Raw genomic sequence first — 25,497 nt, forward strand, 5'->3', positions numbered from 1 at the left:
AGGAAGAACTTTGGGGAGGGTTTGAAGAATGCTGGTGGTTGAAAAAAAACAGTAATTTGAAAGACAAAGGGGTGGGGGAGGGGAAGCAGGGAGGTGATTGGCAGGAGAACAATGCGCAGCAGTAGAAGGAGGCGGAACTATGAGGGAGGTGATGTGAAATAGGGAGAGAGGAAGGGAGGGGGAGGGAATTACCGGAAGTTGGAGAATTCTATGTTCATGCCAAGGGGCTGGAGACTACCTAGACGGTATATGAGGTGTTGCTCCTCCAACCTGAGTTTAGCCTCATCATGGCAGTAGAGGAGGCTATGTATGGACATATCTGAATGGGAATACGGAATTTAATTCCCTCCCCCTCCCTTCCTCTATCCCTATTTCACATCACCTCCCTCATAGTTCCGCCTCCTTCTACTGCTGCGCATTGTTCTCCTGCCAATCACCTCCCTACTTCCCCTCCCCCACCCCTTTGTCTTTCAAATTACTGTTTTTGTCAACTACCAGCATTCTTCAAACCCTCCCCAAAGTTCTTCCTTCAGTTCTGATGAAGGGTTTCCGCCCGAAACGTTGACTAATCTTTTCAACTGATGCTGACTGACTTGCTGAGTTCCTCCAGCACATTGTGAGTGTTCCTTTGACAACAACACCTGCAGATTATTTTGTGTTTACCACTCTCTGCAGAGTCCTGCAGTTAAGGGAGATACAGTTCCCATACCAGGCAGTGATGCAGCCAGTCAGGATGCTCTCAATTGTGCCCCTGTAGAAAGTTCTTAGGATCTGGGGGCCCATACCAAACTTCCTCAACCGTCTGAGGTGAAAGAGGCAGCTGTGCTTTTTTCACCACACAGCTGGTGTGTACAGACCATGTGAGGTCCTCGGTGATGTGGATGCTGAGGAACTTGAAGCTGTTTACCCTCTCAACCCCAGATCCATTGATGTCAATAGGGGTTAGCTCGTCTCCATTCCTCCCGTTATCCACAACCAGCTCCTCTGTTTTTGCGACATTGAGGGAGAGGTTGTTTTCTTGACACCACTGTGTCAGGGTGATGACTTCTTCTCTGTAGGCTACCTCGTTATTGTTTGAGATAAGCCCAATCAATGTAGTGTCGTCGGCAAATTTAATTAGCAGATTAGAGCTGTGGGTGGCGATACAGTCATGGGTATACAGGGAGTAAAGGAGGGGACTCAGTACGCAGCCCTGAGGGGCTGCTGTGTTGAGAGTCAGAGGGGTGGAGGTGAGGGAGCCCACTCTTACAACCTGCTGGCGATCTGACAGGAAGTCCAGGATCGAGCTTGCATAAGGCAGGGTCAAGGCCGAGGTCTCTGAGCTTCTTGTCGAGCTTGGATGGAAATATGGTGTTGATTGCTGAACTGTAGTCCAAAAACAGCATTCACACATAAGCATTCTTCTTCTCCAGATGTGTAAGGATGGTATGTAGAGCAGTGGATATTACCTAGTCTGTCGATCGGTTGTGTCAGTAGGTGAATTGTAGAGGGTCTAGTTTGGGTGGTAGCATGCTGCAGGTGTAATCCTTGACCAGCCTCTCAAAGCATTTGCTTATTATTGAGGTGAGTGTGACAGGACGCCAGTCATTCAGGCATGTTACCTTGATCTTTTTTGTTTCAGGGGCAATGGTGGATAATTTGAAGCAGGAGGGCACTCTACACTGGGGGAGAGAGAGAGATTATAAATGTCTGTAAGCACCCCTGCCAGTTGTGCTGCGCACACCTTGAGTACTCGTCCTGGATGCCGTCTGGTCCCGCAGCCTTGCGACTGTTCATTTGTTGGAAACACCTGTGTACCCTCAGCCTCAGGGATGACCAGGTTGCAGGCTGTAGCGGTGGCTTTCCTCAGAAGCTCAGAGTTAGCGACATCGAACCGAACGTTTGAGCTCATCTGGGAGAGGGGCCGCGATGTTGGTGATACCAGAATGTTTGGTTTTGAAGTCTGTAATGGTATGCAGCCGTCGCCACAAGTGACGTGTGCTATTCGTTGTGAATCTTTACTCAATCTTCTCCCTACATTGTTGTTTCGCAGCCTTGATAGCTTTGCGCAGATCATTGCTGCTTTTCTTGAGCTCTAGTTGATCTCCAGCGATGTAAGCTCTATGTCGCGCCGTAAGTGCTGCTCGCACGGAACTATTGATCCAGGATTTCTGGTTTGGGAAGACCCTGACCGACTTCTGGGGGACAGCATCGTCGATGCAGTTCCGGATGAAGCACGTGACTCCATCCGTGAACTTGGAGACATCCTCCTCATGGAACACGTTCCAGTCGACGTCATCGAAGCAGTCCTGCAGCATGGAGGCCGATTGGTTGGACCAACAGTGGACGGTTTTAACTGTGGCCACCTCTTGTTTCAGCTTCTGCCTGTGATTGGGGTAGGGTTTAATAGGTGGGTTGCTGGGCCAGAAGGACCTGTTTCGTGCTATATCTCCAAATGTATCGGTCTTTGTAGGTATGACTACCCCCAACCTTCCCATCGCACTCTTGGGATCCCAAGTGTAGATCGAATCCTTTGCCATGGGTGATCTCAAATGAGGATTGAATTCATCACTCTGCTGCAGTCCCGCAATGTACCTCTGCCCATTGTTATGTACCAGACAAAACAGCATGAAATGTGATAGGCAGTGGAAACTCAGTTATAAAGATCACAGTGTGGCCCAGTAAGATTTGTGGTATCATCACACATATAAATGACGTCAGAGTAACACCATAAGAAGTTGGGTTCCCAGCCCGGGGTCACGCCAACACAGCATTCACAGAACTCATCAACCCTAACCTGTGCGGCTTTGGACTGTGGGAGGAAACTGGAGCACCCGGAGGAAATCCACACGGTCACGGGCAGAACGTACAAACTCCTTACAGACAGTCGCGGGCAGAACGTACAGACTCCTTATGGTTGGTCACGGGCAGAACGTACAGACGCCGTACGGACGGTCGCGGTCAGAACGTACAGACTCCTCACGGATGGTCGCGGGCGGAACGTACAAACTCCTCAGGGACGGTCGCGGGTGGAACGCACAGACTTCTCATGGACGGTCACGGGCGGAACGTACAGACTCCGTACGGACGGTCGCGGTCGGAACGTACAGACTCCTCACGGACGGTCGCGATTGGAACGTACAGACTTCTCACGGACGGTCGCGGTCGGAACGTACAGACTCCATACGGACGGTCGCAGTCGGAACGTACAGACTCCTCACGGACGGTCGCGGTAGGAACGTAGAGACTCCTTACAGGCAGCGGTGGGAGTTGAACCCCAATCTTACAGCCGGCGCTGTGAAATGTTGCACTAACCGCTATGGTATCGGGCTGTCGACTGATCCTTGATGGTTGGTTTTTAACAGGATGGAATGACTATGCAATTAAAACACACATTAAAGAGAGATTTAATACATGATTTACAGAACAAAAATGGGCCCACCTTGTAAGACTAATACATGAATCTACCACACAACATTGGTACAACCACTTGCACGTTTGTCAAAACCAGTTTGTCTTAAACTGGATAGTTTTATAGCTATCCTGCCTGAACAATTGGTGTTTCACAGCTGGGGGAACTCTCTGTGACTGGATTAGTGTGTGTGAGTTGGAGACCAAGTAGTCTGACTTGTTTTGGCCTGTGATCTCGAACTGACGATGTTTTTCCATTTCCACTATCGCTTCCAGATGACACAATGCAACTATTTATTGTGTTTAAACACTGCAAAACCAGTTTGTCTTAATTTCTCTTAGGTCTGGCCCGAAATGAGGAAGAACTGAATGTATCTCAGAGACGCTTAGCAGTGAGGTGAGTTCAGAACATGCGTTCAGGAGAATACGGCATGAGATTTTGCGCGCAAGATTGATTACTGTTTGTGTATAACCCCTTTTATGAGCTGTCACTCCAAAGAGTTTAAACCTTTCAACAAAATAAATGTCAGACAAATTGGACCTGGTAGACTTCATTCTTGATGTTTTTCAATGTGTTACTATAGTTAAATTACTAACACAATATCCTGCAAGAAAACAGCAGTAGTCCATTTGTCTACTTAGCCTGTCCAGCCATGTCTGCTCTTCTGTGTCAGCTTTCCAGATTTACCACTTCCCCGGTCTTTCAAAAATTTAAATACCCCAAATGATTTAACCGAGTAAAACATCCAAAGCATTCTACTGAAGAATTATTACCACAAACCAACACAGCTATGCAAGAATTTCAACCAAAGAATTTCTCTTTGGTTAAAAGGTTGGGATTTTGGAGCAGTTTGGAACGCGAGACACTTTATGAAGGAAATTCCACAATTTAGGATGTTGGCAGTTGAAGACTCAGCCGTCGGTAGTGTAATGGATCAGGTTTAATATCACTGACGTGTCATGAGATGTGTTGTTTTGCAACAGCAGCAGATTGCAATACAGAATTGGAAAACCTGTAAATTACAGTAAGATACAAGTGTATATATAATGAGTAGTGCAAAAACAGCAATAAAAATAGTGAGGTAGTGCTCATTGTCCATTCAGAAATCTGATGAAGTTGTTGCTAAAACTTTTGATGGTGTGTTTTCAGGTCCCTGTGCCTCCTCTCTGATGGGATGGTGCCGTGTCTTGGGAGATGGGGAGCCCCCTTCCCCCACCTCCTGAGGCATCACCTTTTGCAGATGCCCTGGATGCTGGGGAGGCTCGCGCCCACGATGGAACTGACTGAGCTTGCAGCTTCCCTCGACCCCGCGCAGTGACCCCCCCCACCGCCACCGCCCGTCCCGAACCAGTCTGTGATGCAACCAGTTAGTTATTCTCCATGGTACGTCTGTAGAAACCCAAGAGAGTCCCCGCTGACACATTAATTATTCCCAAATTCCCAACACAATATAGCTGTCACCATGTCTTTTTCCCAATTTTATTAATATGTTGGGCCCAGGATAGGTCCTTCAGAGATGTTGACACCCAGGAACTTAAAACTGCTCACTCTTTCCACCACTGATCCCTCAAAGAGGACTGGTATGTGTTCCCTCAACTTCCCCCTCCTCCATCAATTCCTTGGTCTTACTGATGTTGTGCACGGTTATTTCGATACCGCTGAGCTATCTTGCTGCTGCACGCCGCCTCATCACCATGTGAAATTCTGCCAAACTTCGTTGTGTCATCGGCAAGTTTATAGATGCTGTGCACTGCACCTAGCCGCACAGTCTGGGTGTAAAGAGAGAAGAGCACACATCCCTGAGGTACGTCAGCGAGGAGGAGATGTCGGTTGTGATCTGCTTTTGCTGTGGTCTCCTGCTAAGGAAACCGAGGATCCATTTGCAGAGGGAGGTACAGAGGCCCAGGTTTTGGAGCTTGTTGATTAGTACTGAGGGCATAATGACGTACAACACTGAGAAGTGGAATTGTTAAATTGGCAGACTGGGGGAACAGAGAGATCTCAGCCCAGATATTAACCCATGTAATCGATCTGTATTCAAACAGGATTGCTGATCACTTTCGATTCTCATTGTGAATATCACATAAAGAGAAATTCAACTGTGAGATTGACAGAGCTGCATTGTAACACTGAAATGGAGCCTGTAACTTAAAAATATGTTGTAAAACATCAATTTATTTATTTATTGGGATACAACACGGAACAGACCCTTCCAGCCCTTTCAGCTACACTGCCTAGCAACCTCCGATTTAATCCCAGCCTAATCACAGGAGATTGGGGCTGAGACGGAAAATGGATTAGCCATGATGAAATGGCAGGGCAGACTCGATGGGCCAAACGGCCCAATTCTGCTCCTATATCTTATGGTGTTATTTTCTGATACTCCACTTCCTCTCCTGTTAAATCTCCATTCTTATGATCAATTTTTTTCTATTTATTCCTTTACCTATCCTGCTGCCGCCATCATTTCCTGAAGATTTTAACTCCTTGCTTGACTTCTTGAAACTTTGCCTACGTAAGCATTCTTTTGTATGAGTTCAGATTGGACGATATGTGCATCTCTCACTGCATCAGAAAACCCCGTTCAGTTTAATCCCTCTCTACTGTTATACCCGCATTTTCAGCTTATTCAAAATCTTTTGAAATAATGTAAGCATAGAATGCCTTTCACAAGACCAAGACATTCCAAAATAGTTTGCAGACATTATATAGTGACTGTGGTAATGTTGCAAAGTTCACATATTTAGTAAAGTGGAGCAGTGGATCAACAAGGCTACATACTACAAGTGGATCATGTATTTTAGATGACGTAGCAAGCTTGCCACACATTGCAACTGCAGGTCACAATGGCTCCATTGACAAATGCACTGCCTTTGTGTAGCTCCACCAGTGTGGACTTGGGGAGTCACACGATGAATTCCAGGGTGATGTTGAAGAATGGAATGATCATAGAGAAGGGTTTTGATGTCATCTGAGGTCGGAGGAGCTCGTGTTGTTTTTCCTGGACCAGATACCAGATACCGATGTGCTTGGAATTATGAGGAGAATACATACAGTACTCTAACTTTTCAGCAGCAGGAGGGCTAGTAACCAAATTGCATGGATTTTAGAGTACTTTGTTAAAGATCCAGAGATGAGATAAAAGTTTGTTGAACACAATGAGGTTGTTAAGATTCCTAGCTAGGTGGGTGCAGAAAGATCCAGTCGTAACTTTTAAAAGATGCATCCTGAGGAGAAACATTTTGCAGAACCTTCAGAAATTCGTATTGGAATTAGTAGTAACACTGGGGTAAAAGATCTTCCTGTGCTTTGTTATTCTATAATCAAACTCCTTGCATAAAAAATGAACAATTAGTTTGTCACTGCTGACTGCTGGCATTGACTTCAGTCACAGGGAACATTGAGTGTTGAGACGCATACTCAATGTGTCAGAAACAGTTTCTTTCCCTCCACCATCAGATCTCTGAATGGGCAATGAACCCATGAACACTACCAGACTTTTACTTAATCCTCTCCTTTTCCACTACTTATTAAAGTAAATATATAAATTTTACATTAATTAGTTTTAATTATTTTGTATTGCAACGAACTGCTGCCACAAAACAAATTTCACGACCTAGGCCAGTGATATTGAAGCTGATTTTGTTTGGGAAGTTGAGGTATTTATGAACTGCCTTGTGAAGCTCTCTGTGTTCAGACAGACTGTTGACCTGAGTGAGAATCCCATGTGAGAAAAGTGAGTACGTAAAACCCTGTTATTCAAGCCCATAAAGGAAGAGCAGACATAATGAGGGGGATTTGATTTAAAGTGAAATCTTTGTTAGTGCTGCATGCCTTCATGTGGGTTGTCTTCATAATCAAATGTAAAGATCTTCCCTTAAAGCACACTGATGCAGCACTTACTCTAGGGTAAGGGCAACCCGACGTTTTCCACTGAGGTTGTGTTGGACTACAACTGGAGGCCATGGGTGAAAGCTGAAAGGTTTAAGGTGAACATGAGGGGGATCTTCTTCACTCAGAGGGTGATGAGAGTGTGGAATGAGCTGCCAGGCCAAGTGGTGCATGAAGTTTTGATTTCAGCATCTAAGAGGTTCTGGATAGATACATGGATGGCCGGGGTATGGAGTGCTATGGTCTGGGTGCAAGGTCAATGGGAGTAGGCAGATATATGGTTTGGCACAGACTAGATGGGCTGAGGGGCCTGTTTCTGTGCTGCAGTTTTGCTACGACTTAACTAAAGATTTTAAAAGATTAGATGTATTGTCATGTACCTCAAAACATACAGTGAAATACTTTGTTTGCAGCTGATGTGCTGAATCTCCACACTTCCAGTGCTAACATAGCATGCCCACAACTTACTAACCCAAGCTCACACGTTTTTGAAATGTGGGAGGACACCGGAGTACCAGAAGGAAACCCACGCAGTCACGGGGAGAATGTACAAACTCCTTGCAGAGTGCAGCGAGAATCGAGCCCTGATCTTACAGCTGGCACTGTGAAGCATTACGCTAACTGTTATGCTCCTGCGCCTCACTGAGCATTTCTCTCACTGTAATTTTTCTCTGGAGTAAGACACTCTTACTGGGCTTTACAGGCGGATACCAAGTCTACTTGAGTACGTCAGCTACAACCTCAACTTCATGGGCATCCTGGCAGGACCTCTGAGCTCTTTCAATGATTACATCACCTTCATCGAGGGCAGGAACTTTGAGGTTGGGGAGACCCACCTTGCTAATGGGAAGGAGATAAAAATGGGCCCCCGTAATGAACCTTCATCTCTGGTAAGCTAATGAACTCGCTTTTGTTTAATGTTTAAATTAAAAGAAAGGAAATCACAGATTTCTTGGTCAGAGGTATCAAAGCTCTGGAATTAAAATTTAATCTTCATAACACAGCTTTAAAAAATAAAACACTAAGTAATTTATGTGGTTTTATATTTTGTATTTAATTTGGGAACTTTTTGTTTCACTAGTGTAGAGATGTTGATGTGTTTGATGTTGTAGTAGATTATAGGATGTGACTTTGAGGATTATGTCCAGTATAAATTCATTAACACACACGCACACACGCGCAAACACACACACACACCTCTGTCCAGCCACTGGTGGTTGGGAAAAGCAAAAACTTGGTGAAGGAACAAGATGCTTTGATCTAGTGCTGAAGATGCTTTGAGGTTTGGAAAGTATAGTCAAAAGTTTTCCAGGTGACTAAATTACACACTATGTATGGAATAAGAAACTTTCTAACTTCAGTAGTCCTATTTATCTTAGATGTGTTTATTTGGAATTGTCATAATTTTCCAGCTGGGAATAGACATTTTAAATGCTTTGACATGGACTAGATGGGCCAAAGGGCCTGTTCCTGTGCTGTACTTTGTAATGACTCTATATCTAAGGATACCCATCCCAAATGTGTGAATTTCACGTTTGCTTGGACTTTACCGAGTTCTGTCTTTTTCTGTATGCTCAATCATCACGGCCAGCACAGCTGATGGCTTTGCCTTCAGTTCGCTTGGCCTTAAGATCTGCAGTTCCTTCCCTAAACCACTTCACCTCTTCCACTCTGTCTTTTCTAAGTCACTCCACTAGAAGCCTGCTTTTTCTGTTCTTTCTATCACCAGTGTCTCCTGGTGAGGCTCAATGCCACATTTTAGTTTATTTCGAGTCTTGACTGAAAATGTCAAATGTCTATTTCCCTCCGCAGATGCTGACTGGGCAGCTGAGTATTTTTCTTTTGCACTCAAAGATGTGTGGGCTCTGTTACAGAGAACTGGTACATAGATTCTCAGCAAAGTTTGCTGATTTTCCCCTGTTCTTTCTCAGTCATCAAATCCTTCCACAATAACTCTTCTTCATTTAGAAGGAGAGAACAGACCCTGTTTTTCACTGTTAGTGCTGACAGTGAAGTAACTTGGCCGCGTGGAGCTTGTATTTTATTCTGGGAAATGTGATAGCTGGTACAGGCACAGCAAGATCCTACAAAAATAACAAAGAGATGACTGAATCCTCTGATACTGTCAGTTTTAAAGTAATAGTGGAGTGATTAAGTAGACAGGATGATCTGGGGCAACAAAGCTTATATAAATACTAGAAATACTTGGGAGGTCCAGCAGCAACAGAGTTCACAAACAAACAGCAACAGATGTTGCCTGGCCTGAATATTTTCAGCATTCTGTTTTAATTTGAGATTTCCAGCATCTGGGCTTGTGCATTTTAATTCAATCACTGGATTTGCTGATCCAACAGTAGGAGCACACACTGGTTTGACTTGGGATTCCTCAGTGATTCAAGCCGCCTTTCAGCCAGCCCCTTCAACCAAGTGGTTCATCAGTTATAAGCTGCCCCCTCAGTGGGCTGGCATTCAATCAGTGCTCCATTTGTTAACATCCCGCGACCCACCCCGAGTCAGACAGCCTACCCTGCTCTAACTCACAGCTGGGGTAGCAAGAGGAGGTGGATCAAAAGAAAAGATTTCGACACAAATAGTTTAATTACAGCAATAGACCACCAAAACCTTGTACTCATCTTCAGTAACACCAAAGAACTAATTGTGGACTTTAGAAAGGGGTAAGATGAGGGAACGCACATCAGTCCTGATAGAGGAATTAGAAATGTAAAGAGTGAGCAGTTTTGAGTTTCTGGATGTCAACATCTCTGAGGATCTAGCCTGGATGACAAAGAAAGCATGACGGTGGCTATATTTCATTAGGAGTTTGAGCAGATCTGGTATGTGACCAAAAACACTTGCAAATTTCTACAGATGTACAGTGGAGAGCATTCGAACTGGCTGTATCACTGTCTGGTATGGTGGGGGGAGGGCAGGACTACTGCATAGGATCAAAATAAGATGCAGAGAGTTGTAAACTCAGTCGGCTCTATCATGGACACTAGCCTTCGTAATATCCAGGACATCTTCAAGGAGCGATGCCTCAAAAAGGTGGCATCCATCATTAAGGACCCCCATCACCCAGGACATGCCCTTTTCTCATTGCTACCATCAGAGCGGAGGTACAGGAGCCAGAAGGCACACACTCAGTGATTCAGGAACAGCTTCTTCCCCTCTGTCATGTGATTTCTGAACGGACATTGAACCCATGAACACTACCTCACTACTTTTTAATTTTTTTTGCCCTACTAATTTAATTTAACTTTATATACTGTAATTCACGGATTATCTCTATTATGTATTGCATTGTACTGCTGCTGCAAAGACAGCAAATTTCACAACATATGCTGGTGATATTAAACCTGATTCTGAAGCAACAGAGTTGATTTTTGTTAATGCACCTGTCTTCGCTATCTCCTCTGACAGCTCATTTGATATACTCACCGCCTACTGGATGCAACAGTTGCCACTCAGGTTCCTATTAAATCATTTCTCTCTCACCTTCAACCTCTGTTGTCCATTGCTCCAATTGTATCTCCATTGCTTGTGGGGTACATCAATCACTGTGTTCGAGCCCAGAGAGTAGTTCAGACACATTCAAGTGAGGTTGGAGCCCATTACTGTGTAGAGCCCGCCACCTTGTGGCTCCCTTGGTTCATTGCACCCCTGTAACACAGCATGACAGCAGACAGATTCAGAATTAGGTTTAATATTACTGTACTGGCATACATCATAAAATTTGTTGTTTTGCGGCAGCAATGCAATATATAATGACAACTATAACTTGTAATAATAAGTATATACAAAAAGTAGTGTAAAAGAAAAGTGAAAAATACTGAGGCAGTGTTCATGACTCAGGATCAGGTTTAATATCACTGGCATACATCATGAACTTTGTTGTCCATTCAGAAATCGGATGCCAGAGGGGAAGAAGCTGTTCCTGAGTTGTTGAATGTGTACCTTCAGGCTCCTGTACCACCTCCTTGAGAAGAGGGCATGTCCTGGGAGATGGGGAACACCTAATCGTTTAGATTTAGAATTTAACAGGTAGCGTTTCTTCCATTTCCAGGATTCTCCTAAACTAACTCCTAATGACTATAATGAACTTGAGAGACTGAATTATGGGGATGGGCTGGGGCTCTTTTTATTAGAGAAGGAAGGGTGATCTTACCAAGGTGTACTGTATAAGATCGAGAGGCACGTCCCTCTATTTATTTTTTTCAGCTGTGTGGACCAACCATTGCTTTGAGCAGGAAATTTTTACATAGTTTGAAATCTGCACAGCACTTTAAATGTATTTTTTGTAATATGCATATTTTGAATATTTAGAATGAAAATTGAAAAATCACGTGCTATTTTACGGCTGTATGAACATAAATTTCAAAATTATATGTACATAATAAAAAAGAAAACTCAAGCTACATGGCAACAAAGGCTACGTGCGCAGGAGCATTTCAGTTACTGCGCAGCCGTGCACACGCGCAGCTATAGAGGCAACAGTGTTGAGGGGGATTAGCAGGGCTGAGTGCTCACAGTATTTTCCTCAGGGCTGGGGAGTTAAAAACTTGAGGGCATTGGAATTAATGTGAGAGGGTGAAGATGGGCCAACTGTGGTCAGCATATGCAGTGAGCTGCCAGGCGAAGAGGTGGAGGCAGGTGCATGAATAACTTTAAAAAGGTACTTGCATGGGTACAGGATAGGAAAGGTTTAAAGCGGGGGTTTCCAACCTATGGACTCCTCAGTTATGGTGAGAGTCCATGGCATAAAAAACCTTGGGAAACTCTGTTCTGGAGGGATATGGGCCAAACGTGGGCAAATAGGACTATGTTAAATGGGAATCCTGGTTAGCATGGACTAGTTGGGCTGAATGGCCTTTTAAAGAGCTGTATCACCGACTTTATAATTGTTTATATTTAACTGCACTCCCTTCGAGTGCTGGTTGTCCCTTCTTCAGTATCATTTTCACCCAGTTGCTTTTTTTCTTTGAGGTAAGGAATTGAGGGAGGTGCTGTCTATAGCAGACATTTTCAAATTTTTCTGTGCCGTGGAACAATAACATTACATAAGGGGGGGGGGGAGCCCCTGGTCTCCAGGATGACTCATTAGACAGGAAGGGGAGTGAAGGAAGACTGCAATCACTGACATGAAGTGGAACGTAAGTCAGTGTCACTGGGGTGTGTTAGAATCTGCTTGGAATCAGTTCCCCCTTACAGAGTCTAGAATTAGGGACGTGACTCAATAATGAGGAACCAACCAGAGAGTTGTAGACCTTTACACCATAGAACAGAAACTATAGAGAGCAGGTCAATCAGCAGTTGGATGCTTGGTGGCTAGTATTGATTGCATGGGCAGAACGGCCTGTTTCTTTGTTGTATGATTCTATTCGTGGAAAAGAGGAGATCAATATTTCAGGTCTGAGAAGTGATGAAGGATCTTCAACATGAAATGTTAAACAAGAGCTTTATTTGTTACATGTACCTCGAAACATACATGTGTTGTTTGCATCAACGACCGACACAATCTGAGGATGTGCGGGGCGGGGGCAGTCCACGTGCATTGCCAAGCTTTTGTCACCAACCGAGCATGTCCACAATTTATTAACCCTAACCTTATACCTCAGATTGTGAGAGGAAGCCCACACAATCACAGGGAGAGTGGGCAAGCTCCTTACCGCTGCAGGATTTGAACCCTGATCTCTGGTGCTGTAAAGCATTATGCTAACCACTAAGCTACTGGGCAACATTAACTGTTTCTCTACCCACAGACACTCCCTGAACTGCCGCTCACTAGATGTTTTTTTCCCTTTTCGCACCGTTCTCTATAAACTCTAGAGAATGTCTGTGTGAAAATCTCAGGAGATCAGCATTTTCTGAGGCAGTCAAATCACCCTGTCTGGCTAATAACCATTGCACAGTCAAAGTCATTTAGATTATATCTCTTCCCCATTCTGATGTTTGGTCTGAACAACAACTGAACCTCTTGACCATGTCTGCATGCTTTAATGCATTGAGTTGCTGCCACATGATTGGCTGATTAGATATTTGCATTAATGAGCTGGTGTACGTAATGTAGTGTATGATAAGTGTGTAGAGTTGGATTTGTGAGTGGGATAAGATCAATGCGCGGGCGCACGAGAGGTTTGGCGCTCTTGGCAGTAACCTCATTCTTCCTGCAGCACGCTGTGATGTGGAAGATGCTGATTTGCACTGTGTGTGTGTTTATACACCTATCCCTGATGGAAGAATTTCCAGTCACCTACAACAATGACGACAACTTTATCAGGAGAAGGTCGATGCCCGTGCGTTTGCTGTATCTGTACGTTTCCCTCCTGGCCTGCAGACCCAAGTATTATTTTGCCTGGACCATTGGTAAGAGAAGTAGTGCCATATGTAAATTTAATTTTCTGAATACAGAAATCACAAAAGTGGACAAATTATATCATTTAAAAGATGTGTTTTTTGTACAGCTGATGCCGTCAATAATGCTGCTGGGTTTGGATTCAACGGATACGACAGCCATGGCAAACCGCGCTGGAACCGGGTTTCCAACCTCAACATCGCTAACGTAGAAGTAAGAGCTAAACTTTTATACGTGAACTTGATCATACTCACTCTGATGTCCACACAGACCGTCTATGAGTGTGACTGGACACACACGTTCCTCTGCCACAGGGTCATTGAAACAGACCATTTGATCTACTTAATCTCCACTGCTAATCTGGGTAGACTGAAATTTCTCACAACTTCTTTTCCAGTTTGCAACAAGCATGAAGATCTTTATTGACAACTGGAACATACAGACAGCTCTGTGGCTAAAAGAGTGAGTAATTCTGGTCTTCAGCTTATCTTGGGCAGCTTTGTCTCATGTCTGAGGAGTATATTGTCCATTGGTGTGGACATCAGGTAAATAAGCTTTCCTAACAGGACAAGTAGAATGATACGGAATACTCTGTACGAAAGGTCAGTGGAAGCAAATTCCATTGAAACACACCAAAGAGAATTGAACAAACACATAGAATAAATATTACAGTTTTGGGAAAAGAGGGGAGGTACACCACATAGTAATTCCTCCCTTCTCCTCTTCCTCTATTCCCCTCTTCCCCTCTTCCTCTATTCCCCTCTTCCCCTCTTCCCCTCTTCCTCCCTTCCCCTCTTCCTCCCTTCCCCTCTTCCTCCCTTCCCCTCTTCCTCCCTTCCCCTCTTCCTCCCTTCCTCTCTTCCTCCCTTCCCCTCTTCCTCCCTTCCCCTCTTCCTCCCATCTCCTCTTCCTCCCCTCTCCTCTTCCTCCATTCCTTTTCTTTCCCTCGTCCTGTTCCCTTCTTCCTCTATTCCCCTTCCCTTCTTCCTCCCTTCTCCTCTTCCTCTATTCCCCTCTTCCCCCTTCCTGTTCCCCTCTTCTCCTCTTCCTCTATTCCTCTTCTTCCCTTCTCCTCTTCCTCCCTTCTCCTCTTCCTCCCTTCTCCTCTTCCTCCCTTCTCCTCCCCCTCCCCCTCCCCTCTCCTCCCCCTCCCCTCTCCTCCCCCTCCCCTCTCCTCCCCCTCCCCTCTCCTCCCCCTCCCCCTCCCCTCTCCTCCCCCTCCCCTCTCCTCCCCCTCCCCTCTCCTCCCCCTCCCCTCTCCTCTTCCTCCATTCCCTTTCTTTCCCTTGTCCTGTTCCCTTCTTCCTCTATTCCCCTTCCCTTCTTCCTCCCTTCTCCTCTTCCTCTATTCCCCTCTTTCCCCCTTCCTGTTCCCCTCTTCCCCTCTTCCTCTATTCCCCTTCTTTCCCCCTTCCTCTATTTCCCCCTTCCCCTCTTCTCCCCTGCCTATCATCTCCCCGTGGGTCCTCTCCTTCTTCCCTTTCTCCTGTGGTCCACTATCCCCTCCTATCCGAGTCCTTCTCCAGCCCTTTACCACCCATTTGGCTTCACCTATCACCTCCTAGCTTGTCTCCCTTCCTCTCCACCCGCCTTCTCATTCTGTTCCCTTTCTCCTGTGGTCGACTCTCCTCTCCTATCAGCCCTTTCCCACCCATTTGGCTTCACCTATCACCTAGCTTGTCTTCTTTCCTCTCCCCCCGTCGTCTCCTTCTGGCATCTTCCCCCTTCCTTTCCAGTCTCGAGGAAGGGTCTCAGCCTGAAACGTCGACAGTTTATTCATCTCCATGGATGCTGCCTGACCTGCTGAGCTCCTCCAGCATTCTGTGTGTGTTGCTCTGGATTTCCAGCACCTGCACAATGATCGGGCTCTTCGATTATACTTTACTGAGGCCGTTGGAAATACACAGAGTCAGCAGAGGGGAGAATTCTATGTGGGAGTTTTATGTTGGGCCGGGTTATACTCTCCGCAACTTCTTGCGGACTTGAGAGCCTTTCAAAGAGTAGGTACTATGACGATGGGTGCATTGGCCTCCCTTGCTGCTGTCGGACTTTGTGATCCAATGGATGGGACTATTTGATATTTACCGGAGGTGAAGTGCTATTAAATGTTCCTGTTGCTTTCCGTTAGAGTTTGCTATGACCGATGTCCTTTCAATCGCACATTGATGACATTTCTTCTGTCTGCGGTGTGGCACGGAGTTTACCCTGGCTACTACTTCACCTTCATGACTGGCATGGTCATGATACTCGCGGCAAGAGCAGTAAGTGATTCTGGAAAGAGGGCAATTGCATTGAAATTTCTGGGGATCCAACTGCTTTGGTGATGTGTGAGCCCCCATGTACGAACTTGGAAGCCCTCTCCCCATCTCACACCATGGGAATAGTGTAATTTCTACGCCCAGGGAGGGCACCAGCATTTGCAAGACACCAACTCACCCAACTTGCATTCACATACAGTACTGTGCAAAAGTCTTAGCACACATACATAGCTAGTGTGCCTAAGACTTTTGCACAGTACTGTAGTAATCTTATCTATTGCATTGCACTGCTGCTGCAAAAAAAGAACAAATTTCATGATATATGTCAGTGGTGATGAACCTGATTCTGATGTGGGTCTCTTGTGGACTGAGAGGGGGAAGGGGGCAGGGAGAGGGGAATCATGGTGGGGAAAAGGGGAAGCAGCGGGAAGCACCAGAGAGACATTCTGAAATGATTAATCAACCAGTTGTTTGGAATCAAATGACCTTGCCTGGTGTCTCACAGCTAGGTGTGCCTGCACCTCCGCTACCTGCTGCTCCTGGCACTCCTCTGCCACCCTGTCCCACACCCCTCCCATGGCACTCCTCTGCTACCCTGTCCCACATCCCTCCCATGGCACTCCTCTGCCACCCTGTCCCACACCCCTCCCATGACACTCCTCTGCCACCCTGTCCCACACCCCTCCCATGGCACTCTGCCCTCGCCATTCTCAACATTATTTACTCCCGCCAGATTTAACAAACTCACTCTCTGCTCCACGTTAACAAATACAGTATTGTGCAAAAGCCTTGGGTGTGGGTGTGTGTGTACATATATAATCTTTCACAAGCTCAAGGCAGCTCAATTTTTTTTCAACGTAAATTTATCATCAAATTCCGTGTGTATATGTCATCATATCCCACCCTGAGATTCATTTTCTTGCGGACTTTCACAGGAGAACAAAGAAATAAAATAGAATGACTGAAAAAAAGACACACAAACAACCAATGTACAATTATTTCTTGAATTCAAGCGAGAAGCGTCCAAAAGAAAAGTCACATCAACTTGCAGTTAAACAGTGTTTTCAATCTGGCAAAATGTCTACACTGCTTCAGAGGCATGTTATCAAACAAACTTTGACACCAGGCCAGAAAAGACGAGTGTCTGGTTGACAAAATCTCAGTCAATAAGGTATCCAAGCAACAGCTTAAAGAATGAGAAGAAGGGAAGCTTAAGGGAATTCGAGTCTGGTAGTTGAAAAGGGGATGGAGCATACAATGAAATGGTGGCAAGCCAGTAATCACGGTTAGAGGAGGACAGGGTCATAGAGTCATAGAAAAGTACAGCACAGAAATAGGCCCTTCAGTCCATGCTGAACCATTTAAACTGCCTACTCTCATCGACCTGCACTGGGACCATAGCCCTCCATACCCTACTGTCCATGTACCTATGCAAATGTCTCTTACAGGTTGAAGTCGAGCTCGCATGCACCACTCGTGCTGCCAGCTCATTCCACACTCCCACAACCCTCTGAGTGAAGAAGTTCCCCCTCATGGTCCCCTTAAACCTTTCACCTTTCACCCTTAACCCAGGACCTCTGGTTGTAGCCTGGTTCTTGTGAATGCGTGCAAGAAAATGAATCTCAGGGTAACAGATAGGTACTTTGATCATAAATTTGCTTTGAACTTTGAAATTCTATTTACAGCTCATTTGTATTGTAACTCACTCACTGCTCTGGTGTAATGGTTCTGTGGTTGTGTCTGCCTTTATGCAGGTCAGAAGCAACTTGAGGCCTTATTTCTTAGCTTCACCAGCACGCAAAGCATTCTATGACGTGGTGACGTGGATGACCACGCAGATCGTGGTGAGCTACACTGTGGCACCTTTCGTCCTTCCTTTTATGGATCTGACACTCAAATTTTATAGGTAAGGAGATGCCATGCAGGTTAAAGCAATTTGTGATTATTTACTCCAGACTTGGACAAAAACCATGATCGCCCTCATCATACGACGCTACACATAATGTTCAAAGGCTTTGACAGAGGGAATGTGGAGAGAATGTTTCCAATGGGGGGGGGGAGACTAAGACTGGAGGGCTCAGCCTCTGAATAGAGAGGTGTCCTTTTAGAACAGAGGTGAGGAGGAATTTCTTTAGCCAGAGAGTGGTGCATCTGTGGAATTCATTTGGTATTTTTAACACAGAGGTTGATGGATTCTTGATTAGTCAGGGTGCAAAGGGATATGGGGGAAGGCAGGAGATTGGGGTTGAGAGGGAAAATGGATCAGCCATGGTGAAATGGTGGAACAGACTCGATGGGACAAATGGCCTAATTCTGCTCCTAAATCTTATGGGCTTAAGATCTTATAATGAACGAATGAACTCCACACTTGTAGTTTTCACTTTGCTTAAATGGGACCTGAGCGGAAACCTTTTCATCCGGAGGGTGGTGGAAGACATGAAACTAGGAGATGTCATTCACAGGGAAGAAGGTTACTGTACGTTATAGGAGGTATCTTGACAAGTTAGGGAAAAGGGCTGAGGGGTGACAAATGGATTTCAATATAGATGAGTGTGAAGTGATGCTCAAAGTTCGAAGTAAATTTTATTATCAACCCTGAGATTTATTTTCTTGTGGGCACACTCAGCAAATCTATAGAATAGTAACTATAACAAGATCAGTGAAAGATCAACCAGGGTGATCTTTCTATCAACTACGCAAATGCAAATATAAATAAATAGTAATAAGTAACAAGATAGAGTCCATGAAGTGAGATGGTTGGTTGTGGGAACATCTCAATGGATGGGCAAGTATCTGCTTTTGTTCAAGAGCCTGATGGTTGAGGGGTAGTAACTGTTCTTGAACTTAGTGGTGCGAGTCCTGAGGTTCCTGTACCTTCTACAAGATGAGAGCGGTGAGAAAAGAGTATGGCCTGGGAGGTTAGGATTTCTGATGGATGCTGCTTTCCTATGACGGCGTTTCATGTAGTTGGATGGACTTTACCTGTCGCGTACTGAGCCAAATCCACTACCTTTGGTAGGATTTTCCATTCAAGGGCATTGGTGTTTCCATATCAGGCCGTGATACAGCCAGTCCATACACTCTCCAATACACATTGATAAGTTTGTCAAAGTTTTAGATGTCATGCCGAATCCCTTTGGCAAGTGAATCCTGTGGAGAACTTGTACTACAAATGGTAGGACTGTACGGAGTGTAATGAAACAGAGGGTCCGAGCAATACAGAGTGCATAGTTCATTAAAAGCACCAACACAGGTAGATGGTGAAAAAGACATTTAACACGCTGCCCTTCATCGATCAGGGTACTGAGTGAAGCAGCTGGGATGTTATATTGCAGTTGTGTAAGTCACTGTTGAGGCAGCACTTGGTGTACTGTGAACAGTTTTAATCCCCGAGTGGAGGAAAGATGTTGTTATACTGGAACGAGTTGAGAAAAGATTTAAGTGGATGTTGCTAGCACTAGAGAGCCTGAGTTTATTCCTTAGCATGTAGGACAATGAGGACAAACGTAAAGAGATTTTTAAAATTATGAGAGCCTCAGATCAGGTAAGTTGTTTCCCCATGGCAGGGGAGTCCAAAATTAGGGTTATAGGTTTAGGGTGAGAGGGGAATGATTTAAAAGGGACCCGAGGGGCAACATTTTCATCCAGAGGGTGGTGAGTATATTGAATGATCTGCCAGATGTTCAAGGCAGGTGTATTTAAGTTTCACTTGGAAGAATATGGGCCTAAAACAAGAAATTGAGAAAGACCAGCTGGGCGGGCATTCTGGTTGGACTGGACTCGATCGGCTGAATGGGCTGTATCACTACTGTACTACGCTTTAACTCTAGGGAAAGCAGATTGCAATATTGAGATCCTGTGACTTGCAGCCAGTTACGTAGTTAGCAATGAGTGCATCCAACTGTGATCACTGGTATACTGTACCAGAGAATATTGCATCATTGGTTCTTCCAGTCTCCTTAGTAGCAGTCACTTTCACACAAACCAGAGCTGCTCAGAGACTAAGCACAGGGTGGTGAGGGGGCGGGGGTGGTCGTTGTTGACACTGTATACTGCGCTACCCACAATAACAAAGCTGTAAAGTTGATGGAAGTGCATTCAATCCTTTACTAATAAACCAGCAAAATGAACAATCTTGGAACGGTAAAAACTAATTAAACTAAAACTGGCAATATAACAAAATAAACAGTTTTGGCATATTTAAACATTAGCAAAGCGTTCTTAAATGTATTTAAGGACTCAACAAAATATATCTCCCCCAGCCCGCTCCCTTGCTCTGCCTAAACTAAACTGAAGTAAAGACAAACAACAGGAATTCTGCAGATGCTGGAAATTCAAGCAACACACATCAAAGTTGCTGGTGAACTTTGCTGGTGACTTCCTTCAGTTAGTCCTGACGAAGGGTCTCGGCCTGAAACGTCGACTGCACCTCTTCCTAGAGATGCTGCCTGGCCTGCTGCGTTCACCAGCAACTTTGATGAACTAAAGACAGGAGTTTATGTAAGTAAACTCTGTGCTTCCGCCACGCCGTAACCCACGTGACTAACTACTCATAATAAACGCACAACTCAAAACACAATACAGTCAGAAAATGCATTCGTGGCTTCTACAGCCTTTCCTATGTTGAAAGGGGGGGGTGCACGATGTTTGCAACATAAACTGTGAGCACTCCATTTTGATTTCACATGGTCGCTTTGAAATTGTAATCACAACTGAATTGTTGCAACAATGACTGAGGCTAACCCAACCCTGCTCTGCCTGTTGGTTGCCATCTGGCCAGTCTGTCTTAATCAGCCAGGTTACCAAAGAAATCAATCTTATTTCTTAGTACATTTAGTTTTTCCTTCTGGGGATCTGGAATAAGACATGGATGTCAGCTATTATGAGGGAAAGCTATTTCAACAGCATCCTTTGAAAGGGAATTGGGTAAATATTTGCAAGGGCTTGAAGAAAGAGCGGGGGATGGCATTAGTCTGCTCACTGAGTGGCTTCCTTTGTGTTGTATCAATCTCTGATTCTTTCTGTATTTTGTCTCTTCAGATCCTGGTACTTTGGTTTGCACGTTTTCGCCGTCATTCTCCTGCTGGTGTTGCCAAAGAAACCCAAGTGTTCATTGAAGGAACAGGAAAGGCTTCAAGTGACCAAACCAAAAGAGACTATGCATGACTGCAATGGACACATGAATGGACAAGCCCCCACGGTCAACCACCAAAACCATCGGATGAAGATTGACTAGTGGAGAAGAGGGAATCTGTGAACCCTCGAGGGAGGAAGAGCGCATGTAACCCCTGTGACAGAGACTTAAATACCAGTTGAAGCACGATTGAAAGCTACTGTTGGATTCAGCTTGGACTGAAGAATAGTGGCTTTTACAGCAAGGGCCAACAACAAAGTGTGCAATACTCAAACCTTTAAGAGGGGACAGTATTAACCCACGATAGGTAGAAAGAGATCAGAAGCTGGGGAGAAATTGTCAAGTTCATAAAACAACTCACTCAACACATCGGTTTAATTGCACTGGTCTTCAGGATGTCCACAAAATGTGAAGGTGGGCTCAAAAATTGTAGAATTTAAACAAGATTCCTTTCCTGTAGTTTGGGGTATTATTTTGTAAACAATACATTCTGCACAGGTTTTCCACAGTTTGGGGAAAAAAAAACAGAATCTAAAGTGATCAGATGGATGCAGCAGGGAGTTGACCACTAGTAGGTTACATCCTCATCCTGGTCACTCAAACAAATCCTCTGCCATAATTGGCTGCTCTCCTGACTCCATCACCAATCCCTGGTTGTTTCCCACTGGCTGACATCTTCTGCTGTTCATTTTCCAGGCTGTTGGCAATCCAGCTGGTTTCTAGGCAGGAAGTAGATTAAACAACAATGATTTATGTAAAGTTTCCCCACCCCTGCTACTTCTATTCTTTCCTACCCTCACTCCTGACTGTATTTCTCTGTAAATAGCATGATTTCTGGGTCTCCTTGGTCAGTTTTAATATTCCATTTCATTGGAAAACCCCCTTCACCTCTCCTGGATCTGTTACATATCAAAAGCTGCCCTTAAAGTCAATATAAGGCTAAGATTGCAAGGTCTGTCATGCCCGTTTGTATTATTTGTCCTTGGAAAAATGGTACAAAATTATGGATATGCTCAAAGTATTTATAAAACTGAGATATCACACTCCCCCCATATACACGGTTGGAGAGTCACATTCAATACTTGGCTTCGGTCATTAGGAAGGATGCATAGACTTGGAGAGGCTCCAGGGAAGTTGTCACACGCATTTGAGAGAATAGAAAAGCTGGAAATGTTCTCATGGTTCTGAGGGTTGTGAGATTCTTGTAAGTATTCAGATACTGTGATGTGGATAAGGAACTGTCCACCGCTGAGACGGGTGATAACCAAGTGGCAAGTGTTTGGGCTCATTGGTAATGAATAGGAGGGGGTGCAGACTTGAATACGTTGACTTAAACTTTTAAATGTGACAAGTTATGAAAATCTGAAGCAGAGTGATAGTCCAAAAAGGGAATTTGATAACTGCAGCCCAGCACAATTTTATCCCTTTCAGAGGAAGGACAGAGAATTACACAGACACGATGGGCTGAATAGCCTGAACCGACATGGTAAAATTTTATGATTCCAGGAGTCGGTGATTTCAAGTTGATTTTGAGATGTGAATTGCTCATGAAGAGAGTAGAGTTCGCACCATAGCCCAACACTAATCTCACTGCTAAATGGAATAGCTCCCCCCCCCCGAAAAATAAACGAGTAACAACAAATTAGGGACCTGGTTAAATATGGGATGCTTGGATATTAAGGGAATTGAGGGATTAAGTTAAATGAACACCATGAATTTTTAAATGGCAGGGCTGATGTGAGGAGCCAAATGACTTAGTTTTGCTTCACTATTTCTTGTATACAGAACACATAAATTTCAAAGTAAATGATTATCAAGTTGAGCAAGTTTTTTCATCTGAAAACACCCACTCACTTTCTTCACTTACCAATGCTGTGTTTCAATGCACAGATCCCGTCAATTATTCTGTATCCAACAGCCAGGAAGGCAACGCTCCGTGGAGAGCCAACGGCATAATACGATGTCACGGTTATCCACTGCAACTGAGAAAGACCCCAGTTTGAGGCGCTTGTTCATACCACTGAACCTGGACTTCCGAGATTGAGAGATTGGAACTGCTCCTGTGCATTGACCTTTCTACTTTTAAAAATCCACCCGCACAGGTCTCCTGCCATCGTAGGACATGATGGACAACCATCATTCTATATGGTGGTGGTCATTCTTTCCAGCCATGAGTTAAGATGTTTCCCTGGAGCTTCCTATTGTATTTATTAGTGACTGAAATATAATTATGGTTCCAATTTTTAAAATCTCCTCTCACTGCCCACACCATCAAAAAACATTCTACACTCAAGGACTTGAGAAGCCACATCTCATCTTCAAAAGCAGGGGTTCCCAATCTTTTTCATGCCATGAAAGTGAGGGGTCTGTGGATCCCAGATTTGGAACCTCTGTAAGGACGCAGCTCCAGCCTACACAGCCTTTGTATTTTAGACAATTCTTAATTTTCTTTCAATCTGGAGATTTAATGTTTCCATTTGTTTTTGTTTCATCTTTTGAACTTTGAATCTTAATTGCCAACAATCTGCTAGAATTGAATTCAATAACAACTCCTGAAGCTGTTGTTGGTGTTATGTGAGAATACTTAAGGAAAAAAGGTGTTAATTCTGTCAGTTAGATCTGTGACACTACCATTCAAGTTAAAATGGTTCAGCTTATAGTTGCAACCTCCTTTGCATAGATCTGTGGGTTGGAATAATTGTGCATTCTACCTGATCGGATTGGACTGGTGTGTGGGATTCTTGCTGCTGCACAATCTCCTTTAGCTGGGTCTGGATCCATTCCATTACATGCAGCCAGTTGCTGGTAGGCTTCTGCTAGTTTTGGATGGACATTGCCCCAGTTTCAGTTTCACCTAAACAAATGTCAGAGTCCGCTAATGGACTCCCATCATAATGGTGAGTGGACCTCTTGTCATCTTAACACACTGCACTTGAAAACGTTATTAATAAGACCCTAAGGTATAGAAACTGAATTGGGCCATTCGGTGTGTTGAGCCCACTGAATTTTTTTTTCTTCTACCCTTTTCTCCCATTTTCTCCCTGTAACCATAAGCTTGTGAATGTGACTAATCTACCCAACACTGCTATTCAACCAAATTCGCCTGTTATCTCTTCACTATGTACACAGGAGCCTGAGTAAACAATCTATATGCTTGTTCTGTATAGGCTCCTCCACTAATGGCTTCACCCAAGACCGATGTAGCAGTATAGAGCAGGTTTCACTCTTTTCACAATTTTTGCTGTTGGCAATGTGCATGATTTTTAAAAATATATTTTCAAATGAATATAAAAGTGCATCTCTGGAGTGGATTTTCCAAATATGGCCTTGTCTAATACAGTTCATGGATGTTGGCTAGATGAAGTGACCTGGTTTAGATAACCATGCTCAAATGAGTGTGAAAACTCATTTTAGCTGAAGGAGCTCTCCCGGGCATTGCCAAAAGACACGAATGACTGGGTATTTTGAACTCTGATGTTCTTTTGCAATGCAGCTGTTATTAATTTTTGATCCTTATTCTGGCTTTGGTTTAAAGGTGAAAACCAACAGTTACTGCACTCCAATCATGTTTTCCCCCAAGGTCTGTGGGTCATTTCCCATGGAAGTACATGGTATTTTTCAGACCCATTAGAACCTTGTAATGTGACACAGAAACAGCACAATGGAACGATCACAGTAATATGTTGGGGAATGCACTGATCCAATAATACTGTAAATTGTCAAGGCCTGAGACCAGTTCAGTGCAAGCTCTGTCCTGCAACTAAAATTGTCGTTGAAAGATATGATTCTGAAGAGAAACTGAAGCTGTGCTTCTTCAGTCACTACAGCCTTTACATCTCATCTTTCTCAGAGCCGGTGAAGCTTGCCGGCAGCTTCCTGCATCTCTACGGCTCACCAACGTCTTTGTTAATGCATGAGTCAGTGAAGGACCTTGACAATGTGTGATTGCAAACCCATTTTGTTCTGAGAATGTAGCTGCTTTATTTATAGTGTTGCAAAGTGAATGTGAACGGACAGTCCGAATGCAATCATTTTGCCTTAACTTAGTGTATGTGGCCTTGTAAAAGGAATACAACTGAATGTTTTAAATGACATAAATAATGTGTTTTTGCTTTTATAAATTAATTTTGACATTTTATTTTGTCAGGTGTGTTTTCTTTCACTATTCCTGCACTAGCTTGTTTTCGAGTCCCTCTTTAAGGCTGATTTATACTTGTGCGTCAAATGTATGCTGTAGCGGCGTACCCTACGCTGTACTCTACACCGGACCCTACGCCATAGCCTAACGCGCACCTCTCCCAAAATGTAACTGTGCGCTGCGGCGACGCAGACCTCAACAAATGTGATTGGTCCGCTTGGTAGCATCGCATTTCCTCCTACGCTGCAATAGCTTCCCATTGGGCGACTGAAGGGCAGGAAAGGAACTCTGGCTGCAATGCTTCCCATAAAGCTTTACAGACCTCCGAAATTA

At 44.4% G+C, this 25,497-nt stretch overlaps 1 protein-coding gene across 1 annotated transcript in view; it reads left to right on the forward strand.

Annotated features, from left to right (window-relative positions):
* The window catches only part of LOC140190536 (lysophospholipid acyltransferase 2-like), a 91,235-nt gene extending 66,073 nt beyond the window's left edge, over positions 1 to 25,162 (forward strand). Inside the window, exons 6-13 of the mRNA XM_072247192.1 lie at positions 3,733 to 3,787; positions 7,986 to 8,172; positions 13,453 to 13,645; positions 13,744 to 13,847; positions 14,032 to 14,096; positions 15,763 to 15,895; positions 17,647 to 17,798; positions 20,933 to 25,162. Of these exons, the coding sequence (XP_072103293.1) occupies positions 3,733 to 3,787; positions 7,986 to 8,172; positions 13,453 to 13,645; positions 13,744 to 13,847; positions 14,032 to 14,096; positions 15,763 to 15,895; positions 17,647 to 17,798; positions 20,933 to 21,128 (1,085 nt within the window). The 3' untranslated portion in view covers positions 21,129 to 25,162. The remainder of the gene's footprint in view (positions 1 to 3,732; positions 3,788 to 7,985; positions 8,173 to 13,452; positions 13,646 to 13,743; positions 13,848 to 14,031; positions 14,097 to 15,762; positions 15,896 to 17,646; positions 17,799 to 20,932) is intronic.
* The last annotated feature ends 335 nt before the right edge of the window (positions 25,163 to 25,497 follow it).

Source organism: Mobula birostris, chromosome 30 (genome assembly GCF_030028105.1).
Source record: "Mobula birostris isolate sMobBir1 chromosome 30, sMobBir1.hap1, whole genome shotgun sequence".
Taxonomy (NCBI): domain Eukaryota; kingdom Metazoa; phylum Chordata; class Chondrichthyes; order Myliobatiformes; family Myliobatidae; genus Mobula; species Mobula birostris.